The sequence below is a fragment of the Gavia stellata genome, chromosome 30, assembly GCF_030936135.1.
Source record: "Gavia stellata isolate bGavSte3 chromosome 30, bGavSte3.hap2, whole genome shotgun sequence".
Classification (NCBI taxonomy): domain Eukaryota; kingdom Metazoa; phylum Chordata; class Aves; order Gaviiformes; family Gaviidae; genus Gavia; species Gavia stellata.
In genome coordinates this window covers 5,701,458-5,723,864 of record NC_082623.1, presented here as the reverse complement: position 1 = coordinate 5,723,864, position 22,407 = coordinate 5,701,458, and the positions used below count along the sequence as shown (strand labels likewise).

Here is a 22,407-nt window from a genome sequence, read left to right as displayed (position 1 = left end):
TTAAAACACATTCTCTGCACTACCATGAAGTAATTCTGTGCACAAACTGCAAACTTCGATCTCAACAGTTACCGCCTAATGCAAGTTTGGTACATGAAAAATCACCTTAGGAAGAATGGGAAAATAGCTGCTTACCACATGACAAATGAAAGACAAACACTTACTGCTAAATAATGTAACATTTTTATTTGTAATATTACAAGTCATCACTAGTCTGTACATCTGGAAAAAAGTGTAAAAATAAGGCCATTTTTACAGTTATTTCACTTTAGCATTAAGTGCATTTCAGCATATTTTAAAACATTGAAGATGCTGTAAATAATCAAGCTAGCCAGTAACCAGCACACTCAATTCCCAGTATAATATCATAGTGTTTACAAACAATTATCAAACTAGGTATCAGCGAAGCAATGAACAGCAAGTCATTCTGTGTAGCCAAAACCCCTTTTTAAAAACCACAGACTATTATGAACCCTGACAATACAACTGCTGGGATTGTCCCAAAAAGCCCTATAAAGCCCTAAATAGTTCATGTTATTCAAGCAATCTGTTCACGACAGTGGAGAGCAGTGCCAATCTACCACAGACAAGCAAGAGTAGTTTAAATGCTGCCTCAGCCATCTGAAATGAGGCAATTTGGTTTTTCTGGGAAAACTGGTTCTTAGAAGCTGCCTGTATGTTGATAGCAAACTCAGAGATTCACAAAGCCAAAACCTGTCCTAATTAAGCTTTTGGTTTTAGGAAGGAATTCAAAGTAGCAAGTATGCATTTAAAGTAACAGCTATCAAGGCACATCCGAGTCTCAATTCGTGGCAAATGCTGTGATGGGAGCTCCTAGAGTCACAGTTCTTGACTAAAACACTTCATGAAGCAAGCAGCTATCTAAGGAGAGACCACATCTACCGCTACTGCCAGCATATCCGTTCCTTCACTCCCGCAACCAAGCTGGTTTGGTCTTCAACGTGAAAAGAGAAGGGAGTCAGACACGGAAAGGCTTCCGTTTCTCAAAAGATATCTGATGCTTAATCTAGCATTGCAGAGCTAGATTTAGCATCGTAGTCTGTATACAGAGATTTGAAATGCTCTATGTGGAATATAGGATTTCAAGTAAAAAAAGCGAGGAAGCTAGATCCATACAGCACCCTTTACTATCCTGAGAAGCAATAACATTATCTCTGAATCAAGGCTCAAGAAAAATCAAGCATCCTGAGAAACTTATTCTGTGCTCCTGATAGGAGATGGCCACCACTGATCTCTCAGCAGTTCCTTTAATTAGGTACCTTCTGTCAATAGGCCAACAAATTCAAAGACAGGGGATACCTTTGATGTAGAAACCTTTAGTTTCCCATTCCAACAAATCCACTGTAGTCTTTCTGGGACTGTATCAAAGAGCCAGAAACACGTATGGCTTTTTTTCCTTCTTAAAGGGAATGGAAAAAGCTATAAAACTCCAATTTAAAGGCACATTTTAATTAGTCAGATATACAGACACCAACTTTGGCAAACAAAGATGTGTATAAGATCTAAACTGTGATAGTTTCAAAAAGACATAGCCTTAAATGGCACCAATCTCTTAAGGAAATTAATAATAAAACATTTCAGAATACAAGAGACAACATAAGCATTTATACCGCCTCAACCGCAAAAATGAACGAGAAGCACATTCAGATTTTAGTAAGCAGAACTAATATTGGATAGTCTTCTGTAAGAAAAGAGGTAGCACTGAAGGCAGCAGGCAGCAGCAGCTGGTACTACGACAGTGATACATCCAGTACTCCCGCCGACACAGACAATCTTGCATGCTACATGTATCTGCCTTTAAGACTACTTCACATACACAGAAAAGACAGTAAGAGGGGCCCATAAGGAAAAGCAGAGAGATATATATATATATTCTTTTTGCCCTATTAATGAACTCCTACTATAGTTAATCAGTAGTATAAGACATAGTACAAGATATTCATCTACAGAAACTCAATGCAAGTGCAATCATTTTCCATTTCTGATAGGTATATTCAACTGCAGATTCCCTCCCACCCCCAAATAAGGTCATTCATGCTTTACAGATCTTATATTCGGCAGTACATGGAGTGCTGTCACGTTTCCTACAAACAAAAAAACAAGTCAAATCAGAGATTTTACATTTAAATAGTTTTTACATTTATTCTGAAAGCACATCCTTAGTTTTATCATTAAATCAACAGGTAAAGTCATGAAACTAAATCATTATTTGTCCTCCTCTTACTAAGCAACTGCTAGACTGAGGACATTTTTGCTTCATTTCATCCCCTAGACTGTTAAGAATGACCCACAGAATAGAAGAGCGTTTGATCCAAATGGATCATTTCAAGTGATGAACAGACCGGACTGTGCCTGAGTACTATCAGAAACTGAACACAGACAGAACAGTTACAGGATTCCTAACTAATTTGGAGACTACATTAGGGAGCATCCCTTATAGTTTATTTTAAATACAGTATATTGTTTAATACATATTTTATAACCAGAAGCTGAATATTAGTTTGTGAGAATTTTGATTTTGTAGTCCTCTAACAGCAAATTTACAATACAAACATATGAGGATTAAAATTCATAGTTACATCCATATGTATGTGTTTTCAAGTTCTTGAATAACTCCTGTTTTGCTTTACAGAAAAAAAAAAGCCATACCAAACCTCTGCACTGTTGCTCTAGGTCTCTAAGGAGTTCTAAGATACCATAAGAAAAATGTAGGGGTTAATACTGTGTACACATACGAGACCATAAATTTCTCTTATCATTGTCATATGCAAAAGGTAAGACTGGAAATAAGAAATCTTGATTCCTTTTTTTTTCCTCCTCTCTCCAAAAATAAGCCCAAGTAACCCAGAAAACTAATCCTATCTCAATCAGAAACATCTTACTTCAAAGCTAAAGATGATATACCTTAATCCATACATTATTTTGGAAGAAACGCCAAGCTTAATTTTCACATATGCCATCTCAAACTCATTAAAAAATACTGAGAAGCCACTTGTTCTTTAGAAGTAAATAAAATCAAGACTATGCATTTTAAAAGACCTTTGCATTAAGTTAGAGACATAACATTTCAACCATTACCTTCTCAGAAATTGTGCAATGGAGAAAAGTGACACAAATGAAGATACTAGTTTACAAAAGTATTTGTAGTGCAAATTCTGTCAAGGCAGTAATGACAAAATACTGACAAGGAACAGTCAAACTAAGCTGTCCTGACTTAAATCTGTTCTGCTGTAACAAGAGTCGTCAGGTTTTCAAAACAGCTAATTTGACCCTACACAAGTGCAGGAGCAATCGTAACTATCATCCAATGCATCCGACTACTAGACTAAGCACTAGTTTAAAATACAGCAGAGGAAATCTGTTCCAAAAAATCAACTACATTTTGACCCTTTTTAGGGCTACAGAACTCTGAATTTGAAAAAGAAATCACCTTTTTATGAAAAGGTTTAAAGAGAAGATCTTGTTTGCACCTTCGTTTATTTATTTTATTTTTCCTCTAGAAAGCTGAAAACGCAGATGAATCAGTAATTCTGAGACATGTAATCTGGATTTCTCTGAAGGGATGCATGTTACCTTTACAAATCTAGTGTCTGTGTAATGCAGCAAAGGTGGTTTCCAGCTCCAGTCTTCTAATTATAGGGCATTACACTATTAGCTAACAAAAGTAACACACCACTGGAATCCATTTCACACTACTGAAACAGGTGCAACATTCTACTGAGTATGTATGTAGTTTCTGTCTTACAGAAAAATATGTTACTCATTCTTTAAAGACAGCCCAAAACTAAGATATGTGATAGGCAATCTGGAAGCTATGATTTATGACACTGAGTGATCATTCTTTATGTAATATATCCTATTCTCCCAAAATGAATGAACTGTTATTATAGTCATTCCTATAGGAAACTGAGGTTCACAGCTAGCTAGATTCTACACTTCTCCTGAAATTCTAAGTAAACCATAATAAAAAAGACACTTAAGCTTCATTGCAAAAGTCCAAATTAAGTGGAAAGTGTATACCTTTTTAAGATTCAATTAATTCATTTGTGCAGTTTCTTCCATCTCAGCTGGTACATTAGTTTTTAAAATACATGTTTCCTTGCAACTCTCATCAACTGTATACGAGCTGAACAGCAGAAGGGGAAAAAGGTCTAATTGAATGTCCTATAAAACCGGCAGATTAAACACAAAAGAAAGAGAGGGCGAGACAAGATTTTTGCTGTAATTTGAAGACTACAACCCAGCAAGTATGAGGTACTGGAAGCACAACAATTCAGAAAGACTCAGCTACATCAGGAACCCAGAAAACTAAGTAGGTTGGTCTAGGCCTTAATAAAAGGAGATTAGATCAGTGTTTTCAGACAAGAAAGAGGTTTAATAGCCAGATGTTCACAGCGAGGAATCTTAAGGAAAGCATTGGGCACGATAAGACTTTTCCTGTAAAATTTTCAGCAATAAAACATTCTTTAATTTTTGGTGATGTTGCTTTAGATCCCTCCTCCTTTCTACATCCTGAGAAGTCTCTCCACAGTTGAGAGCAGGAAGTGCTGCCCTAATACTACTAACTCCCACGTACTCTTATTTGGACCATCCAGATTGCAGATTATCCAAGTCATGGATGAAAAGCAATTGCTCAAAAGCACTGAATTACTTAGCAGCACACAGGCACGCAGCCACTCTGCTCACAGGGCCACTCTGGCCCTTGTAAAGATACTGTACTGCCTATGTGGAAGACACTAAGGCGAAAACCTCACTGGATGTAAGCTAGCTTCAGGGTTCTCCCAAGCAGTACTGCATGTGTTTCATTACGAATATGAACTGCATGAATATTTCCTCTGGTTTGCTTTATTTATAGCATCCCTTCCTTTGCTTCACATACCCCAGATACCTTTTAAGAAAATCTGTTGGAATTTAAGTTAGTTTTGATAAGATGCTTATCATAACATTCTATGTGTACCACCTAACTTGCTCTGAATTTTCAGTATTTTGCATGTTACAAACTGTATCTCCAACAAAACAGGCTTTTTTCAAGAAGATAAAAGACATGACTGCAAGAAGCAATGCACAAAGAAGCATTTAAATCTCCTGCCACCCCTCCATGAAAAAGCATACATAACAATCAGTTATTTTGAAGATAAAGTTCAAAAGCCATTAAAAACAGAAGAACACTGCTACTCATGCATCTAGTATTTCACATTGATTGATTTTGCAAGTCTTTAACATAGGGACACCAATCATTGCTGCTGCAGGAGAAAAAAAATGAAGCGGATCCACACATTAAACGTTCTAGTAGCAAAACTGACTATTTGCTTTTTCAAACAGCATAGGAGCACTGGTTTAGGCCAAATTTTTTTTCACATTTTCCTTATAACTAAGCCCGTATTATTTTATTCAAGGTGCTTATGGTCCAAAACACAAAACACAGTGGTTCTCCAGTTACCCTCCACTACCATTGGTACATCCTATGTAGAAGAGAGGAAGCTCCTTAGTTCACAGAAATCACTCTGGCTCTTAAAGCCTGTGAGACCTAGTGATGCCAGAGGGTATTCCAAGCCATATAGTAACACAAGCCCACACAAGCCAATACTACCACTAGTTTTAAGATGCAAACTGGTATGTTTTAGAGCAGATGCGAACAGTACTTTCCTCTGCAAGTGTACCTATGCGAAATACAAGCTTAAGAACAGGGGTTTTCCTTCCTTGAAATTAGTGCAAGTGTTAATTAGCAGCTTATCTGAATAGCAGATACAAAAACAAAGTCAAATATATTGTTAGGCACTTTAGCTTCCCATCAGCTGCTGTGATAAGCTCACATACAATTATCAGGCATTTGAAAAGGAAAGGGCAGATAAAGCTCAAGAAACTTACACACGTTAGCACTGCTTTTGCTCAGTCATTTAGAAATTTGCAATAATAATAATAATAATAATAATAATAATAATAATAATAATGTAGGCTTACTCACCCATTTTGTGAGAAGAATTTCTTATAGACCCAGAAGGCTGCCAGGAACACCACAAGTGCCACAATCGCTTTAGGAAGAATTAAAAAAAGCCTTAGAATGATAAAGATAATCTCTAGCTCACAAAAAAGCCTCAAAAATTTTTAGCAGAACTAGCACTGCCTTCATCCACAGTCCTATACAACCCCGCACCGCCCCCCCACCACAAAAAAAAAAAAAAACACCCTTAAAATTTTCATGGCTTATTTCACAAATATGTATTATCTCTTCAAGATAGTTCAGCTCAAGAACAGTGACCGCCAAGATGGCAAAATCCCACCAGCCCAGTAAAACAGATCTGTCAACATCCTAACATTACTTTTTACAACAAGTTTCTAGGAAAGTGGCAGGATTACAAAAGTGGGTAACAAATGCAAGGACAGAAGATGGACTAAGCACTTTTGTTCTCTGGCACAGTTATTAACTCACATTTCCAGTAACCCCAAGCTCTGAAGAGTTTATGAAAGTGACTAAGTTGTGGAAGACTGCCTTTGAAATCTGATGCCTCACACGCATGAAAAAATACACCTCTTACACAAAATTACTCTATAATTGCTAAGTAATCTTAACTTTTCTTGAAGTATGCAGCTTTAGGAGTAGACAAGCATTTTTAAAATAACCAAAACTCCAAAATCATGTTATGTTACTGCAGTCACAGGTGATGACCAGAATAACAATTCCACATAAAAAATACAACCCACACCGTATCTTGTTCAGTTTTTGTAAGATACTTACCACAGATGATGGCCGTAATATACGCACCTAAAAACAGAGTGAATCAGTGTCACGAGGGGAACATGTATGCTTCTTATTCGAACATTATTATAAAAATATTCACAAAGTTATTTGAAATAGATCAAGCACTTCTGTCAACGCAATCCTTGCAGCAGGACAGTTTATATCGTAACAGTTATTTAACTTAAAATATTCCTATTTTTACATGGATTTTAGCAAAAACTATTTTCCTTATGTCAAAATAAAGAAGGAAGTTTGCATTAAATGATTTCTCCTGAATACAAAAGAATGTCCCCAAGAAGTAAAGCTTCTGTTATGCATATTGTCATTCTAGTGGAAATTCTTGCAGTTCATACTTACTTAACTGGCAAGTTGGCACTCCAGGAATCCATTGGTTTTCTCCAATATACTGAATACGAGCTTCACCATGTAACGTGTAGCCTGCATAGCATTCAATCGTAATAAAATCCCCAACAGAATATGAAGGTTTTTGTCCATCAATTACTCTACCATAATTTATGTTTGGAGTGAAACCAGAACTTTCAAGCACACCTGCAGAGAGAGGGGGAGGGGAAAAAAAACCCAAAAAAAGGAAAGGAAATGAACAGAGCTGGTACATGAAGCAGATTCAAGAAGCTGCAATCAAAAAGTCCCTACATTTGTGTAAGTATCAGAAGCTCAGTCAATCCTTCAGATACTTTATATGCAAAGGCTACCTGCTTCCTAGAGGCTGCAGATACTTCTGCTGATGGACATGCTTCAGACGCATTAACAGAAATACACATCCCAGCTTCATTAGGACAAACAGTTGCATCAAACTAATGACTACCTCTGTTTATATTGTAACAAGCGATCACATGATGCAAGGTGAGGTGAGAATGAAATCACGAGAACAAACACCACGGTGCTATTACGATGCAGAAGCATCGCAGTGTGTCCACACCACAACTTCTATACATGTGTCCGTAACTCAACTCACTCTCATCCGAACTCTTTGAAGTTAAGAGTCACTCAAACACCTAAAATGGTTGCCCACAGGGCATGTTAGCTGCATGTCAGCTTCCTTAGCTTCTGATTTCCAGCTACATTGTTGTGATCTTAAATTTTAGCTAAGATAGACTTACAACATTCTCAACACACAAGAGAAGTTGGCTTCTTATTTAAAGGCTTACTTTCACAAGTTGGTTTTGGAGGAGACCAGGTGTTATTTTCTCCACAGGTTATTACCTCCGATCCAATCATGAAATAGCCTGGATCACACTCAAACATGACTGAGTCCTTATACTTATAGGAAGGTCCAAATCCAGTTTTTTTTTTTCCATTTTCAACTTTCGGGTTATCACATTTGATCACTGAAATAGGCAAAAGAAAAACAGCTCTGAAACATTCGTTAACAATACATTTGCAACAGATACAGCACCCTTTTACTACTTTTAAGTTTCCTTATCTAATTCCTCAAAGCGTGTTGGAGGGTCTTTGTAAAAAAGTTATTCTCTTGAAGGTGGAGAAGGTCCTTGTTTTAAGCTATTGAGTTGTAACAGTACACGGTCAAATAAGAAATTGTAATAATTGATATAATCATGTTCCTCTTCCAAAAGACATACTCCTGCAAAGTCACAGAATTTCAGAAAACAAAGTGATATTGATTAGGGTTCAAACGACAGCATGCAAGCATCTGGTATTTCTCCCTGTGTCCACAAAGCAAGACTTTCTGCTTGCTAGGCTTTACATTTATTTCCGCACTTGCACAGTAGCTGTGTAGAAAAAGAGAGTTCTTCCTTACCTTTTCACTATTCATAATCTAGCTTCCACATTCTTGCTCTTTACACAATTTTTCTTCAGCTACCCAGGCTTTATAGTCTCTCAGTTCCTTCACTTCGTCCTTGTCACTTCTACCAACAGCATGCTCATACACGTATTTTTAAAGTTTTAACTTGAATTTTAGTCATATTCTGTGTTATAATCAATCAATATCCATAATGCAGTTGGATATGATCTCCACTGGAACTATATCATATTTAGTACCAGAGGATCTGTTTCTTCTTTTCTATAGGGAAATCCATTCCCCCCCGCCACCCCTTCCAAAACAGGGACAGATATTGACGTTTTGGAGTCACATAGGCTATAATAAAGAAGTATATTACAAATCCCAACAACCTCTACATTGCGGAGGTGGTTCACTCCAAACTCCATTTGAGTGTGCATCATACGTGCAGAAAATAGTAGCTGGGCCAATCAATGAGAAGGGATCAGCGCCTTTTGGTACATCATCACACGTATAGGTTACTGGTGTTTGATAAACATAGTTTGCAGCTTCAGTGTAGCGCCCGTTGGCTATGCTTGGAGGTGGTGCACAAGGAATTCCTAGAAATCAATCACACAAATTAGTCGACAGAATTTTGCTGTTACCTTGTTCATCTCAGAAACACCAAACCTTGATTTTCAAGTAACTTCACTTAAAATCCGACATCTAGCTATTTCTAAGACAAGCTACAGTTATAACTGAGAGTTACTAATGGTCATTTATTATAGAGGGTCTTAATTTCAAGAAGAGGTTGACTTTAACTAATATGAGCTAATTACCACAATAACTGATATTCTTCAGTGGTCATTCCTCATGCACTTCCCAAGTAGTGCCAAAAAAATAAAAATAAAATCAGTCCTATTTTACCATCATTCCTTATACTGGTAAGTTTATGGCACAGCTGTTTTTAAATGAACTACCACCATCTGAATATAAACTTAAACACGGTAGTAATTTACTTACTTTCACAGAAAGGAAGATCTCTATTCCAGTCAACACCTTTATTCTTAATTACACAGGAAATTTCATCAGTTCCACGTAATCTGAATCTAGACAGGTAAAAATTTTTGAAGAGGTAAAACTTAAGAAATCTCTCATTTCTCCAACAAGCACCTAGAAACTGTTTATATACATCTGTCTGTGATTATAGGGACATAACATACCAAGTTTTTGTTGTAATGAGAATGGTTTCTTAATATTTTATTTTTTATTTTGCTAACAGACTCAACTTGGAAAACAAAAGAGAAGCAATGAGACATCACTAAAGAAACTGGTGGAAGTCTCGCCATTTTAAGATGTGTACCCTCTAATACTAATGCCCTAAGTTACTAATACTAAAGAAATAAGCTGTTAAAAGGAAAGGGAGGAAGAAACCTTGCGAGAGGTTAGTGCTTTTGACTTAATTTGCTATACACAGACAAGTGGGCCATTATTCAATATAATAATGAAGGGTGATGAATATATATATTTATTCCCTCTGCCACAGGAGCATTAAAAGAAGTCATTAGAGGTAACACACTGATTTTCACTCTGCAGAATCACACTAAAAAGCTTAAGCCTTTGTTGATGCAAACAGCAAGTAAAAACAGGAAATCAAATAAAATTTAACTGTAATTTCATTTGGTCCAGATAGAATTCAGGAGACATTTAAAGTCAGAACTGGAATGGAAACTGCATAAGAAAATTTGGGTTTGGTTCAAATCTAGTCTGAACAGAAAAAAAGAAAAAGGATTCATTAACTTCACCAAAATACTTACCCTCCTTCACAAGAAAAAGTAGCTGTTGAACCAAACGTAAGATCTGTCACATTAATGAAACCATGTTCTAATTGTCCCGGATGGTTACATTTTCTCTCTAGGGGGAGTAGGAAAGAAAAGAAAAAAAAAAAAAATTTACGTCTTTGTAGTTACATACAAAGACTAAGTCTTTGGCATATACTGCTCTTACCATCATTAGCATTTTCCAAGCTGCATCTAAAATATTACAGAACACTAATTCGCACTTGAGAAGCGAATAAAATTGTTAAATATCAAGGGGAAAAAGCAAAAAAGCTCATGCACACATTACCTGTGCAGAACTGCTCTGTGGGTGACCACTGTAAGTCTTCACCACACGTACGAGTTAATGATTTTCCGGGGATTCCTATATACCCTGGCCGGCAGACGTACGACACCGTGGTTCCAACAGGAAAGCTCTTCATTGTGCTGAAACTTTCCTTGAGCTCTGCATTTTGCAGCCTATCTGGAGGCATGCACGTGTCTGTCAGAGTGTCTGTCAGAGTAAGAGGAAGGAAAAAGCAATACACAATCCTGTCAACAAGAAGAGATACAAGTTGAGGCACAACGGCATAGAAGCTAGGCTAATTCAGTAGGTTTTAAGGACTCATCGGTAAATCAAAGAGGTGACATTCTTAAGAGCCAGAGCCATCTGTATATTTAACTAGGTTTCAATTTTTTAATTTATATTTTAATTGCATTCAATGCCCAGCTCTACACTAGTACAGGTTACTTATTGTTTTCTCAAGTTTTTCTTCAGCAGTCTACCCAGACAATGCATTTCCTTCCAGTTCGTACTTTTTGTCTGTTCGCCTTATTCTTGTAGTTAAACACATGACCACTCACCCTATACCCCCCTGCAGTAAAAAGCCTACTGAGCTTGCTGCAGGAGAAACAGACCAACCAACCACACCCGCCCAGTTAACGTCCCTTCCTAAGACAAAAGGCCGGGTAGATCATGAAGGGGACTTTAAAACCAGCTACACGATCCAACCGAGACCTCCAGACCCAGGGGCATTTTGAGGTGCGGTTAATGCTGAAGACGTAAGACTCCTCCATACTAGAGGACCCAGAAAAACACATTCAAGACCTTGCAACCCACGTACAAACGTCAAATCCGCCCAGTCTTTGCAAGACTCACACACAACAGAGGCCATCACCTCTTTGACGATACCTATTCATTACCTTTCCAATGTATTTATATTATTTCCAATGTATATTATATATTCCGATATATATTATAATAAATATAATATATATTTATATATTTCCAATGTATATTATATTATGTTTAGAGATTTACCAAACCATAGTTTAAACCCCAGACTCGGGGTCAGAACCAGCGCCTACCAGCACCGCAGGCAGCGCGCCTGTTTGTGCACCACCACCTTTCTCTCACCTTTTCGCCCCAAACCCCGCGGAAGCCGCCCGGAAAGCTCGCCGTTTCCGCACCGCCTAAAGCCGTTTCCTTCTCCCTCCCCACCACCTCCCCCAGAGGCCCAGCAGGCCGCGGGAGCCCCCCCCCCAGCCCAGCAGCACGCTCGGGGCCAGGGGAGGGGAGGACGAGCTCTCTCCCGCCTCGCGGCTGCTCTCCGGGCCGGGAGGCCGCGGGGGCTCGGCGTCTTCGCCAGCCCCTCAGCTCGACACCCCCCCGGCCACTCCCCCGCCACGGCGGGCCGGGGGAGGAGCGAGCGCCCGTTCCTCACCCTTAGCCCGCGTTCCACTGAGCCACGACAGCAGCAGCAGCAGGCCCGGGCCGCGGGCGCGCGGGCGGCGCGGCGGCCCCATGACGGCGGCGGCCCCAGCGGAAGCGGCCGCTCCGCGCCCCTCACTAAGGCGACAGCGGAGACGCAGCCTGGGGCTGGGGCGCATGCGCGCTGCACGGCCCGCCCCTTCCCTCAGCGGCGGCCGCCGCCATGGCGGGGCCTTTGCGCCCCGCAGGAAGGGTGGGGCGGCGGCGAGCGCGGCCCGTTGCAAGGCGGCGGGGGGGGCCGCCGCCTGTGCCAGCAACCGCCGGCCTGAGCCGGGGCTTGCCTCTCCCCGGCCTGAGGAGACGGGGCGAGGGGAGAGGCCCCGGCCTGAGGAGACCGGGCCCTTTCCTGGGCAGGGTCCCCAGAGAGCCGCCCGCGTCTCCGGCGAAGGGGAGAAGCTTCAAAGCGAGTTTAGTTGCTGCGCTTTGAACGACAACAAAGGCTAATGAACAATAAAGGTGTCCGTGTGGCGGCCAGGACGAGCAGCCCGGTGCAGGGCTGCTTCTCTTTTTAAAGCCAAAGCGCCTGTGTTGCAGAGCAGTATTAAAAAAAAAGACATAAAACTCCAGGTGGTTGCAAAAGGAGAGACAAAACCTAAAGCAATTACTGCCCCACGTTCAGCTTTTATTAGGTTAAGCGTTTGTAGAGGAACACTATAAATCAGCGTTCCTGGAAGAAAATAGCAGCGTCTGGTGATGGTGCAGTCGAGAATACAGTTGCTGTTAAAACAATCTTTGGTTTAACAAATTGTGACTTCCACACATGCCGGGAATGCTTTTGTGGATCTTGCTTATCGCAGGGTTTGCAAACAGAGATGGGAAACGTTCTGCAGCAGCAGCAGCATACAGAAGTCCCTCTGAATCAGCACCTGTACTGTGCGTGGTTTGGACTGGGTCAGATCCTACAGTAATTTAATTAAGGGGAGCAGAAGGAGCTTTAGCTGATTCTACAGTAAAGTGCCTTTTTCGCCACAGAATTTCAGTCCCAACGTCAGCCACGCTTCCATGCGACCCACAGCCGCTCTCTGTGCGGAGAAGGAGCCCAGTGCCGGGTTAGCAGCAGCACGGGTGCCCAGCCTAGGAAAAAGATGACATACTGGTGTTAAAATTAGACTTTTCCTGTTTTAACACTGATGTCTAGAGATTACATCATAACTCAGGAGGGGAGGAAAGAATTTCTGGGAAATGTGTTGTTTCAAAGGGGGAATTATCTCAAACTAGCCTTTAAAAAATAATAAAAGAGCTAATGTCTACAGGTGCCATTTTGTAGTCAAAGCTGATTATGTTCAGAGTGCTGCTAATGGTGAAAATGAATCGTTACCTGCAATAGATTCAGCGTAGAAAGTAGATCCACCTGTAAGTAAAAGTGGCATTGCAGTAAGTGTAAAAGCAAGCAAAAACCCCAAAGGCCCAGTTCAGTGTCCTGTCCTTATGCTAGTGCTGATAAGGCAGTTTTTTAGAGAGCAAGCTGTCTGTAATTATGGGTAATCGTTACAAACAAAAGCAAGCTTATGTCAGAAGTAAGGCATAGCCTGAAAGTCTGACCTCTGAATGTCGTCTATTCAGATTATGGAAAGGGAAACACACTTGTCAAGGGTGGTGTCAGAAAGAAAAATAGGATGTTTAAAAAAAACAGTATGTTTAAAACAGTCTCTTTTATTCAGCAAAAGAAAGCATCTTACCAGAAGACTGAAGGGAAAGAGTTTTCTACTTGAATTACTATATTGGAACCACTCAAGTTTGCAGCTATAACTGATATTTTATGTTGAGGAATGGAAGTCCATACCTTCTATGGAAGACACGAACATTTCTGTTCAGTTACCCGGCTCAGAGGGGTTTGGTGGCTGTAGTTTTCATATGTACGATAATAGCTAATTGAAAAAGAAGACAACAGTGAACTGTATTGGTTCGTAAAAGAACACTCAGGTTGGTTTCCTCTAAGGAAGAGAGTCTTGAAATAAAACAACAGAACCACACCATTGATTCCAGGTTGCTGTGCCTTGTACAGTTTCGCAAGCGTGAGCTGAAGATACAAAATTACAAGATCCAGGCACACTCAGGCAAATATTTCAAGTGTATAAAGAGTATACAACTTGGGACTTGGCACCAAAAGACAGGAATGAACATCCAGAAGACCGCCTTACCCTTCCTTCTGCTTTGAAATAATTTTCCAGACAATGCCTGCCCCCAGGAGAAGCAGGACTCCTGCAGCTGCGACTCCTGAGAGAGAAGAGCACGTATTATTCTCACTGTATGTTTTAAAGCATATCAGCACAAAAGACATAACAAGGCACATCTTCAAAGTAAGCAGAGGGAAGCAGTGCCACCAAGGCCACGGCGTAAAGCTAAAGATCTGGCCACAAAAATGTTTCGAAGCGGCTTACCTAGGCCTACGGAACCAGACTTGTGTGATGCTGAAGGGAAGAGAAAAAGAAAAATCGGCAAACTAGTCTAACAAAATACAGTGTTTCTCTACTGTAGTTAGTCACTTTATCAATAAAGCTTTTACTGCTAAGGCCTACAGCACAGGATTTCTTAGAAAACACACCATTATATACTTGTTTTTTAATACAGAAAGACATTTGCATGTTTAAAATGCATTTGCATGTTTCTGTTTGATCTTTGCTTCATTTACATTTCACTCACTCAGTTTACAGGCTGGTACAGGAGGGTCCCAGCTGAAGTCCTCTCGGCACTGAATCTGACTGGTGCCTTCCAAAGTGTAACCATCATCACATTCAAGAGTGATGTTAGTCCCAGAGCGATAAGTATTTGCTTTGATGGCTTCCTTAACACCTTGAACTTCTGGGAGTACACATCTGATCTCTGAAATTCGAAGTAACAGAAAAAGGACATTTGATGAGAAGAAACATAAAATATGGGAAATACAGCTATGGGTTATGTAAGACATGGATGGTTCTTGAATTCTTTCTGAATGTAGCCAGGAATTAATTCTTATTCCACAGGGTAATTCCTTTCTTTGTGGCTGCAGAAAAGGGTAGGTGTCTCACTCCCACATGTGAATCTTTGTTCGGATCGGCTACTCTATGCTGATACGGCAGGTGGAAAGTCATGTGTAGTAGGGGTACCTTGGGAGAAGCCTGCCAGAGAAACAGATTTTTTCTGATACTGGGCTACTGAAACACTTGGAGAAGAAAGGTGTAGCAGGGAAGAATTCTGTGGGAGCTTTAGAGCCAACTGCCTATAACCCACTTCTAGTCTGTAGAAGTCCCTTGCCCTTAAAAGATGTCACCAGCCATGTTATTTATCAATAATTATTTTATTAATTAGGTCAGCCATCTAAGCTGTTTATACCACTGATTTCAATGAAGTGAGTTAGTTGCTTCAATTTAAGTGTCTAATTACCTTTGACAGTCCAAGCCCAAGAACTCTGGAGGAGAAGGTTCTCCGTGGAGACCCAAGGGGTAACATCAACATGTAATGTTTAACCTTTGTTTCACGTCTTTTTTTAATATATTTATTTTTACTTTCACACGTAATAGTTACGAAGGACACTTCAAAACCACAAGAATGTGGAATGGCAGGGAGAACTTTTCTGTGAGACTGCTTTCTTTAAAGAGCCTCTGACTTATTTACAAAAGCACTTGGTACGTTATTTCCTTTCATTGTTACCCAAGCACGTTTCAACTCTTGAGTCACTGGGGTGGGTGCAGCTCCACCAAGGAAGCACCCTGTGTGGGTAATGAATTTATTCCGGTGAATGTCCAATTTTCTGTGCAGGAACACCCACACTAGGGATCTTGTGACATTCATGAAATTGCCTTTAGCCAAGTTTGCCCAGTGACTGACCTTCACAGTGAGCTACACAGAAGTGCCAAGTCACAGATACAGAGGCATTTTCCGAGAAGGGAATAGTCAGGCTGACGTGTAATCTGCAGACTGTCCATCAGAGACAAATTCTCTGATATAATCACTTCCTTTTTTTCCTGTTAGTGATAACTGGGGAATGAGAGACACAGAAAGGGAAGGGAAAAAGTTTCTACTCTTTTACTAATAGTAAAAAGGTTTTAATGGAGGGAAGTAACCATACAAGTCATTCATAGCAACAACAGCAGAGATGGAAAACATGCAAGAATTAAAATTGCCTTCCAGAATTCGTGGTTCTGCCACCAGGAATTCCAAACAACATGAGCAAACTAAGCACTAACACACCTTTGCACTGGGGAGGAGGCTGGCTCCAGGTTCCTGACACCGTGCAGTTGATGAAAGCATTCCCAACGAGTGAATAACCAGGACTGCAGCTGTAGGATACAGATGCTCCATAGGAAAAAGTATCAGAGATGTTGCCTTTGAGCTTCCCGTTGGCGATGGTTGGAGGATGGAGACACTTCACAACTGGAAAGTCAGGGAGAGACAAATGACAGTGTTGACATGAGGATCCTGATAGACTGCCAGAGAGTAGCTAAGGCACTGTACCTTCGCAGCCTTGATTGTTCCCTTTTAATTTCCTCACCTAGGCTCAACAACTAATTTTGTAACCCTGTAACTCTGTCAGGCTTTGGAAATGGGTATAAACTTGATCTTGTTCTTATCACCCATTCTGTAGTAAAGGACTCAGATTTAGTCCTCATACAAACCTTTCCCTAAGGCAAGTCATGTTAAATATCCTTTCTTCTTAGCTCTCTGCAACAAAAACACACCTTGACAGACTGGAGGAGGATGGCTCCAGGCTCCAGATTGTGTGCAATAAATGGATGCTGTCCCAATGAGAGAGAAGCCAGGCTCACAGATGTAGCGTACAGATGTTCCAGGAGTGAAAAATGCTTTTGCTGGGTCACTGAGAGACCCGTGGGTGATATCTGCTGGCTTGGAACAGTGCAGCACTAAAAAGGGAGAAATGCAGATCAAAACAGAGCTCATACAGGCAAGAGGGGAAACTTTTGAGCACTTGTGGACGGCTGTACGCTCACTCCCATGCATTGAATCCAATGCATGGAGCCAGCCCTGCCCAGCTCTCTGCCCTCACTTCACCCCAAATCGTCTGTAAAGCATATGGCATCACACACATTTCTCCTCACACAAAGGAACACTGCCCAGCATTATCTTCCCTGGTATATCAGATAAGAAGAGTGATTAGTTCATATATATAATGGGAATTCCACACTTGTAAGACCCTCTTATTACAACATCCATACAGGTTCCTTATGGCTAGCAAAGCTGGCCTAAGCTCATATTTAAGGCGTTCATACTGAGAAACTGAGGCACCAGATACTGCAGTAATGAGAAGGGGAAAAATTAGGATGGATGGATCTTCAGATCTGAATACTAGACTCCGGATTCCTCTCGCCTCCTAAACATGTTACAACACGCTACCAAGAGTGAGAAAGTCAAAAAAGGATAGCCATCCAAGGACAGATAACATGTGCTTCCCTCTTTCACAGATGGGGAGTGCAGGATCCCCTGTGCCCCCCCAGGCTGGCACTGGGACTTGTGGAGGTCTTTTGGGACATTAGCAGTGTTGTATTAGATTGTAATGATGTCTCCAGGCCTCCAGGCACTCCAATAGGATTGCTTTTCCATTCCCAACTCACACAGCCAGCTGTGGACAGCGAAGGTATAGAGAACCCTTTAGACTGTGAAACTTGCACAGGTTAGAGACCACAGAGTCCACAGAGACCTCATTCTTGGTCCCAGAGGCCTCATTCTTTCTTTAGTGGTGGAGTTTGTTGAAGCAACAGCTCGTTTCAGGAGTCCTTAGGCAAATATCACTACATGTTTAACTCATTTAGGAAGTTGAGATGATTCAGTGAAAAGACCACAAACACACCTTCACACCGAGGAAGGGGAAGGCTCCAGACTCCGTATGTTGTACAACGAATGGACTTATTCCCAATGAGGGAGAAGCCATGTTTGCAGCGGTAGTGCACAAGTGCTCCTACATCAAAAGTGTCTGAGAAATTACTGCTGTGTTCCGCATTAGCAATGCTTGGAGGAGGCAGACACTTCACTGCTGAAGGAGGAGAGGGAGAGGGTGAGAAGGTGATGTTCAATTGTAAAAAAGGTGATAACAAGAGAGTAAAAAAATGCAATTACCCCTCTTCCCTGCAAAAAGCAGGACAGGTTGGGAGGAGGAGTTAGTGTTTAGTAAATCTTGCCTCTTCTTATAATAGACCTACCTGGCTTCGTTATGGTATCAGGATGGCGATAGTGTTCTGCAACTCCATCTAGATGCAGCATTAAGAGTTTAAAATACACATTTGGTTGAGCAAATACAATGCACAAATTTACCTTTATTTTCCATCATCCTGCCTTTATATTTCCAGCAAAAATTTCACTCCTCTCTGATAGTGAGTGTCCTGCCATGAAGCTACCAAATTTCTCGCTTTCAGGAAATGAATAGAATGTGGATTATGGATTGCAACAAGCAGGGTGAGAAAAGTGCAAATCACGCTTATACTTACAGCATTACCCAAAACCAGGCTCATCTCCTGTGTGTGAAGAGAGGCATAAATAAAAGGAACAATTTCTGGTTTCTCCTTAAAGTAGTTGGAGCAAATAGGAAAAATAAATAAAGCCAACTTTGGCTTCAGTGAGTGGGTAGGAACAGTCGGGGAGGAATCTGCAACGCTAACAAGCCAGAGTGCTGACACCCTCCTCACAGACTGGTACGGGTGGATCCCATGGTTTATCAGCTTGGCACTGGGCTGTGCGATGGCCTCGCAAGGTGAAACCTTTATAGCACTTAAAGCTAGCGGTGTCTTTGTATGTGTAGCGACATTTAACAACAGATACTCTCCTATTCAGGATCTGTGGGACTGGACATAGCACCTCTGAAAAATAAATTCATTATCTTAAAGAGGGAGCCATATGTATGCTGTAATTGATCCATATATAAAGTCCATCCTTAACATGCCATTGCTCAGAGGAGCTTCACAGGTAGTACTTGGAGACTCGGAGAAGAATAATTTCAAGAACTGAGGACTTTTTAGTTCCTTTAGGTACCCTAGGTTTACGCATTATTGTATATATAAACATAGTTTTGTGCCTATAAGCAGAATAATGCAAATACAGAATCACAGAATCACAGAATCACTAAGGTTGGAAAAGACCTGTAAGATCATCAAGTCCAACCTTAAAAAAAAAAAAAAAAGAAAAAGAAAAAAAAACACAAAAAACAAACCACAACACACCAAAAACCAACCCACCCAACACCACACAGCACCATGCCCATCAAGCCACATCCCACAATGCCACATCCACACGCACATATACATTCCAAGTAAATGTATTAAATGGTGTAGAAATTCATAAGCGCTGTTAGTCATTCTCATGACTGCTGTACTATACCAAGCTCATGCCTTCCAAAGCAATTCCATCTGAGGGAAAGACTAATTGCAATGATCAACCCCTGCAAAACAGCCTTGTGGTTTGGATAACAATACAGGATTTGGAAGATCCCAGTTCAATTTCACTCAATATCCCACTCTTCTACTGCAAGACACATTTATTCCTTAATTTATTATTTATGTTTGTGAAACAAAAGGGACAAATCCCTGCAGGCATCTCACAACTCTTCATTCTACGTAACTCTGAAAGGTCAAAAGCTAGCATCTGGAAGATTTTGAGAAGAAACCAAACTAGCAAGCAAAACAAAACAATCCTAGAGGAATATAATGCTTAAAAAGTCTTCTTCCTCAAGTTTCTATTTATTTTAAGGAAATGCCACTTTTTAATTTTAAGGACTTAATTTGGCAGTTCTTGGCCAGATCTCGTGATCTACTTACTCTGACAAATGGGAAGAACACCACTCCATGCAACATCTGCTCCAAAAATCTCACATCGCCTATGAGACTGTCCAACCAGTCGGTACCTGGAGTTACACAGAAAGAAATATCACTTGATACCAAGTCATTCAGCTTGGATTTTGCACTCCCACTCTGACACTACCCCCAGAGATTTTCTTCTGCAGCCTCCTGATTCTGGCTGGTCACCAAGATGTTTCTGTTGGTTTGACGCATGGGAATGACGGACACTGAGTTCCTCCTTCCCAGATCCAAGAGGAAGAGCAATGATCCCAAATTACTGTGGATCAGATTGGTCAGGTGCTAAACCAGGACTCAGACCCAAGTGGTTTCCAAACCGCTGGAACCTCCTTGCAGCAGGTGCTCGCTTGCCCTCTCAGCTCCTGCTGGGTGGCCGTCTGAGAAGGCAGACTGAAACTGAAGTTTGTGAAGTAATCTGTTGAGCACAGGCAGGGAAAAATAAGAGACGCCTCTCCCTTTCCTGTGCAGGCAACTGTGGCATAACTGGAAGCAAAATACACATTCTGGCTTGCTGTGGGAGAACGGCCTGCACAGAGGAGTGGGGTCTGAGCCTTACTGTAAGTTGCCCAAAATTGAGCTCAGAAACAGAGTCAGCAAAGGCAGTGTGGGACTCACCCTTCGTCACATGTGTGGCTCACGGTTGACCCAAAAAGGAGGTCTGTCAGAACAACAACTCTGCCATTCTTTGGTGTTTCTGGGTATTTACATTGCTTCCCTGGGAAAGAACAAGGCTGAGTTTAAACTCCTCTCTTGCACTTTTGTAATGCACTATGAGAAGGTATCTTAAGGATCTGTCCACATTCAGACACCAATAAAGACGTGATTTTTAACAGACCAATGGCTGCCCAAACTATGTGACTAGTGAAGCCATGTATGAATCATTTTTTAAAGAATTGCTTTAAGAAACCCACAAATGTAACTTAGACAATTTCCAACAACCAACACCAAATTGATTGAGCTATTCACTTTTACAGAACGCTAGCGCTTCAGACCACGTGTGGTTTTTGAGGCATGTCAGAGTTGGGGGTACTGTGGGGTGTCTCAAGTATCCCGGCTGGCAGCTGTATTGCACGGTGTCCCCAACAGGAAACTCCGTCAGATTTTTGTATTCCTCAGTTAGCTCGGCAAAGGTTAAGTTTGGAGGTGCTCCACAGCCACCTATCAGGAAGGAGAACACAGGGAGAAATAGAGTTATCAGCTACGCATGGTGGTTTTAAAATGTATATTGAGTACGCATAGATGAAAGTTTACAAGCCAAACTGAAAACAGAGGGGAAGGATGAAGGATTCAATTTTGTGGAAAGAGTGAGGGAAAGGATGAGTCCTGCAGGCTTTCAATGGCAGTTGAATGGATAGTTCCCAGACTATCCATAACTCCCATCTTGGAACCACAGTGTACCTGCACACTGAGGAAGAGGGAGGCTCCAGTTTCCAGAGTCGGTGCAGTAAATCGATGCCTCTCCCAGGAGGCTGTAGCCAGGATCACAGCTGTAATTTACCACCATCCCAGTAGTGAAAACGTCCAAGTCCTGGCTGTTGTGATTTCCTTTGTCAATATTTGGAGGTGAAGGACATTGTAGCACTAGAAAGAGGGGACAAAACAAAATGAAAAAAGGGCATGGACAGGTTAACATGCAGGAAAGATGCATGCACAAAGCTACCGAAGTGAACACAGCTCCTGCATGTGCTGGAAGCACGCTTAGACCCCTGGCTGTCACTGGACGTGCAGTTCCCCCGCTCCCCACGCCGATTCTGCAGGTTGGCAGGTTTGCCAGCTCCAGGATCAGCCGAGCACGGGACGGATGCTCAGCCAGCCACGGGCGCACGGGGAGCCGCGGCAGCAGCCGGCCCCACCTGTGCAGCGTGGGTACGGGAGGCTCCAGTTCCCCGAGGCTGTGCACAAGACGGAGGGGTCTCCGAGGAGGGAGAAGCCGGGCTGGCAGCTGTAGCTCACGGACATGCCGCTGGTGAAGTTTGCCCCGAGCTCCGCGCTGTGCGTGGCGTGGGCGATGACGGGAGGTGGAGGACAAGGCAGCGCTAACAGGGCAGGAGCAGAGAATGGTGTTTTAGAGGTTTTGCCCGATGTAGGAGCACATGTAACGCAACAAGAGACTGTCACACCTGAAGCGATCGAGTGAGGCAGAGAGCCGGAGCTCAGGGCCCCTCCAGCACAAGGATGGCCCTAAGCATCCTCCTCCTAAACCTCCACGTGCCCCACTCACCTGGCTCGCAGGCGGGGACAGCAGGCGCCCAGTGGCCATCGGGCTGGCACTTGGCTTCACGGGTGCCCCACAGCACATAGCCCGGGTGGCACTGGAAGGTGACATTGGCCCCGGGATGGTACACAGCGCTCTGTCCTTCAGCCACTTCTCCATTCTGGATGTTGGGGCTTGTGCAGGTGATGACTGGAAGTGAAAAGAAGCGGAGCGTGGGCTGGGGAAGCGGCTGCCGGAGCTGGGGGTTCCCCCATTGTTTTTGTGAGGTCAAAATTCAGGGAAGGCCGTGCGACCACAATGGTCTCCCTTTTCACTATGAATA

At 41.9% G+C, this 22,407-nt stretch overlaps 2 protein-coding genes across 2 annotated transcripts in view; both read right to left on the bottom strand.

The window, feature by feature from the left end:
* Positions 1 to 170: 170 nt before the first annotated feature.
* On the bottom strand, positions 171 to 12,100 carry LOC104260849 (membrane cofactor protein). The gene is made up of 10 exons (XM_059831167.1): positions 12,043 to 12,100; positions 10,629 to 10,832; positions 10,319 to 10,415; positions 9,525 to 9,610; positions 8,915 to 9,121; positions 7,930 to 8,109; positions 7,118 to 7,309; positions 6,758 to 6,784; positions 5,987 to 6,053; positions 171 to 2,105 (listed from the first exon to the last, which is right to left on the bottom strand). The coding sequence occupies exons 2-10, from the start codon at positions 10,810 to 10,812 to the stop codon at positions 2,054 to 2,056; spliced, it is 1,092 nt and encodes a 363-aa protein (XP_059687150.1). The 5' UTR covers positions 10,813 to 10,832; positions 12,043 to 12,100; the 3' UTR covers positions 171 to 2,053.
* A 1,775-nt stretch (positions 12,101 to 13,875) lies between these two features.
* Positions 13,876 to 22,407, bottom strand: part of CR1 (complement C3b/C4b receptor 1 (Knops blood group)) — a 73,188-nt gene continuing 64,656 nt past the window's right edge. Inside the window, exons 73-81 of the mRNA XM_059831040.1 lie at positions 22,092 to 22,274; positions 21,724 to 21,906; positions 21,269 to 21,451; positions 16,748 to 16,930; positions 16,260 to 16,442; positions 14,733 to 14,912; positions 14,471 to 14,500; positions 14,231 to 14,306; positions 13,876 to 13,957 (exon numbers count right to left, since the gene is read on the bottom strand). Coding sequence (XP_059687023.1) covers positions 13,876 to 13,957; positions 14,231 to 14,306; positions 14,471 to 14,500; positions 14,733 to 14,912; positions 16,260 to 16,442; positions 16,748 to 16,930; positions 21,269 to 21,451; positions 21,724 to 21,906; positions 22,092 to 22,274 — 1,283 coding nt within the window. The remainder of the gene's footprint in view (positions 13,958 to 14,230; positions 14,307 to 14,470; positions 14,501 to 14,732; positions 14,913 to 16,259; positions 16,443 to 16,747; positions 16,931 to 21,268; positions 21,452 to 21,723; positions 21,907 to 22,091; positions 22,275 to 22,407) is intronic.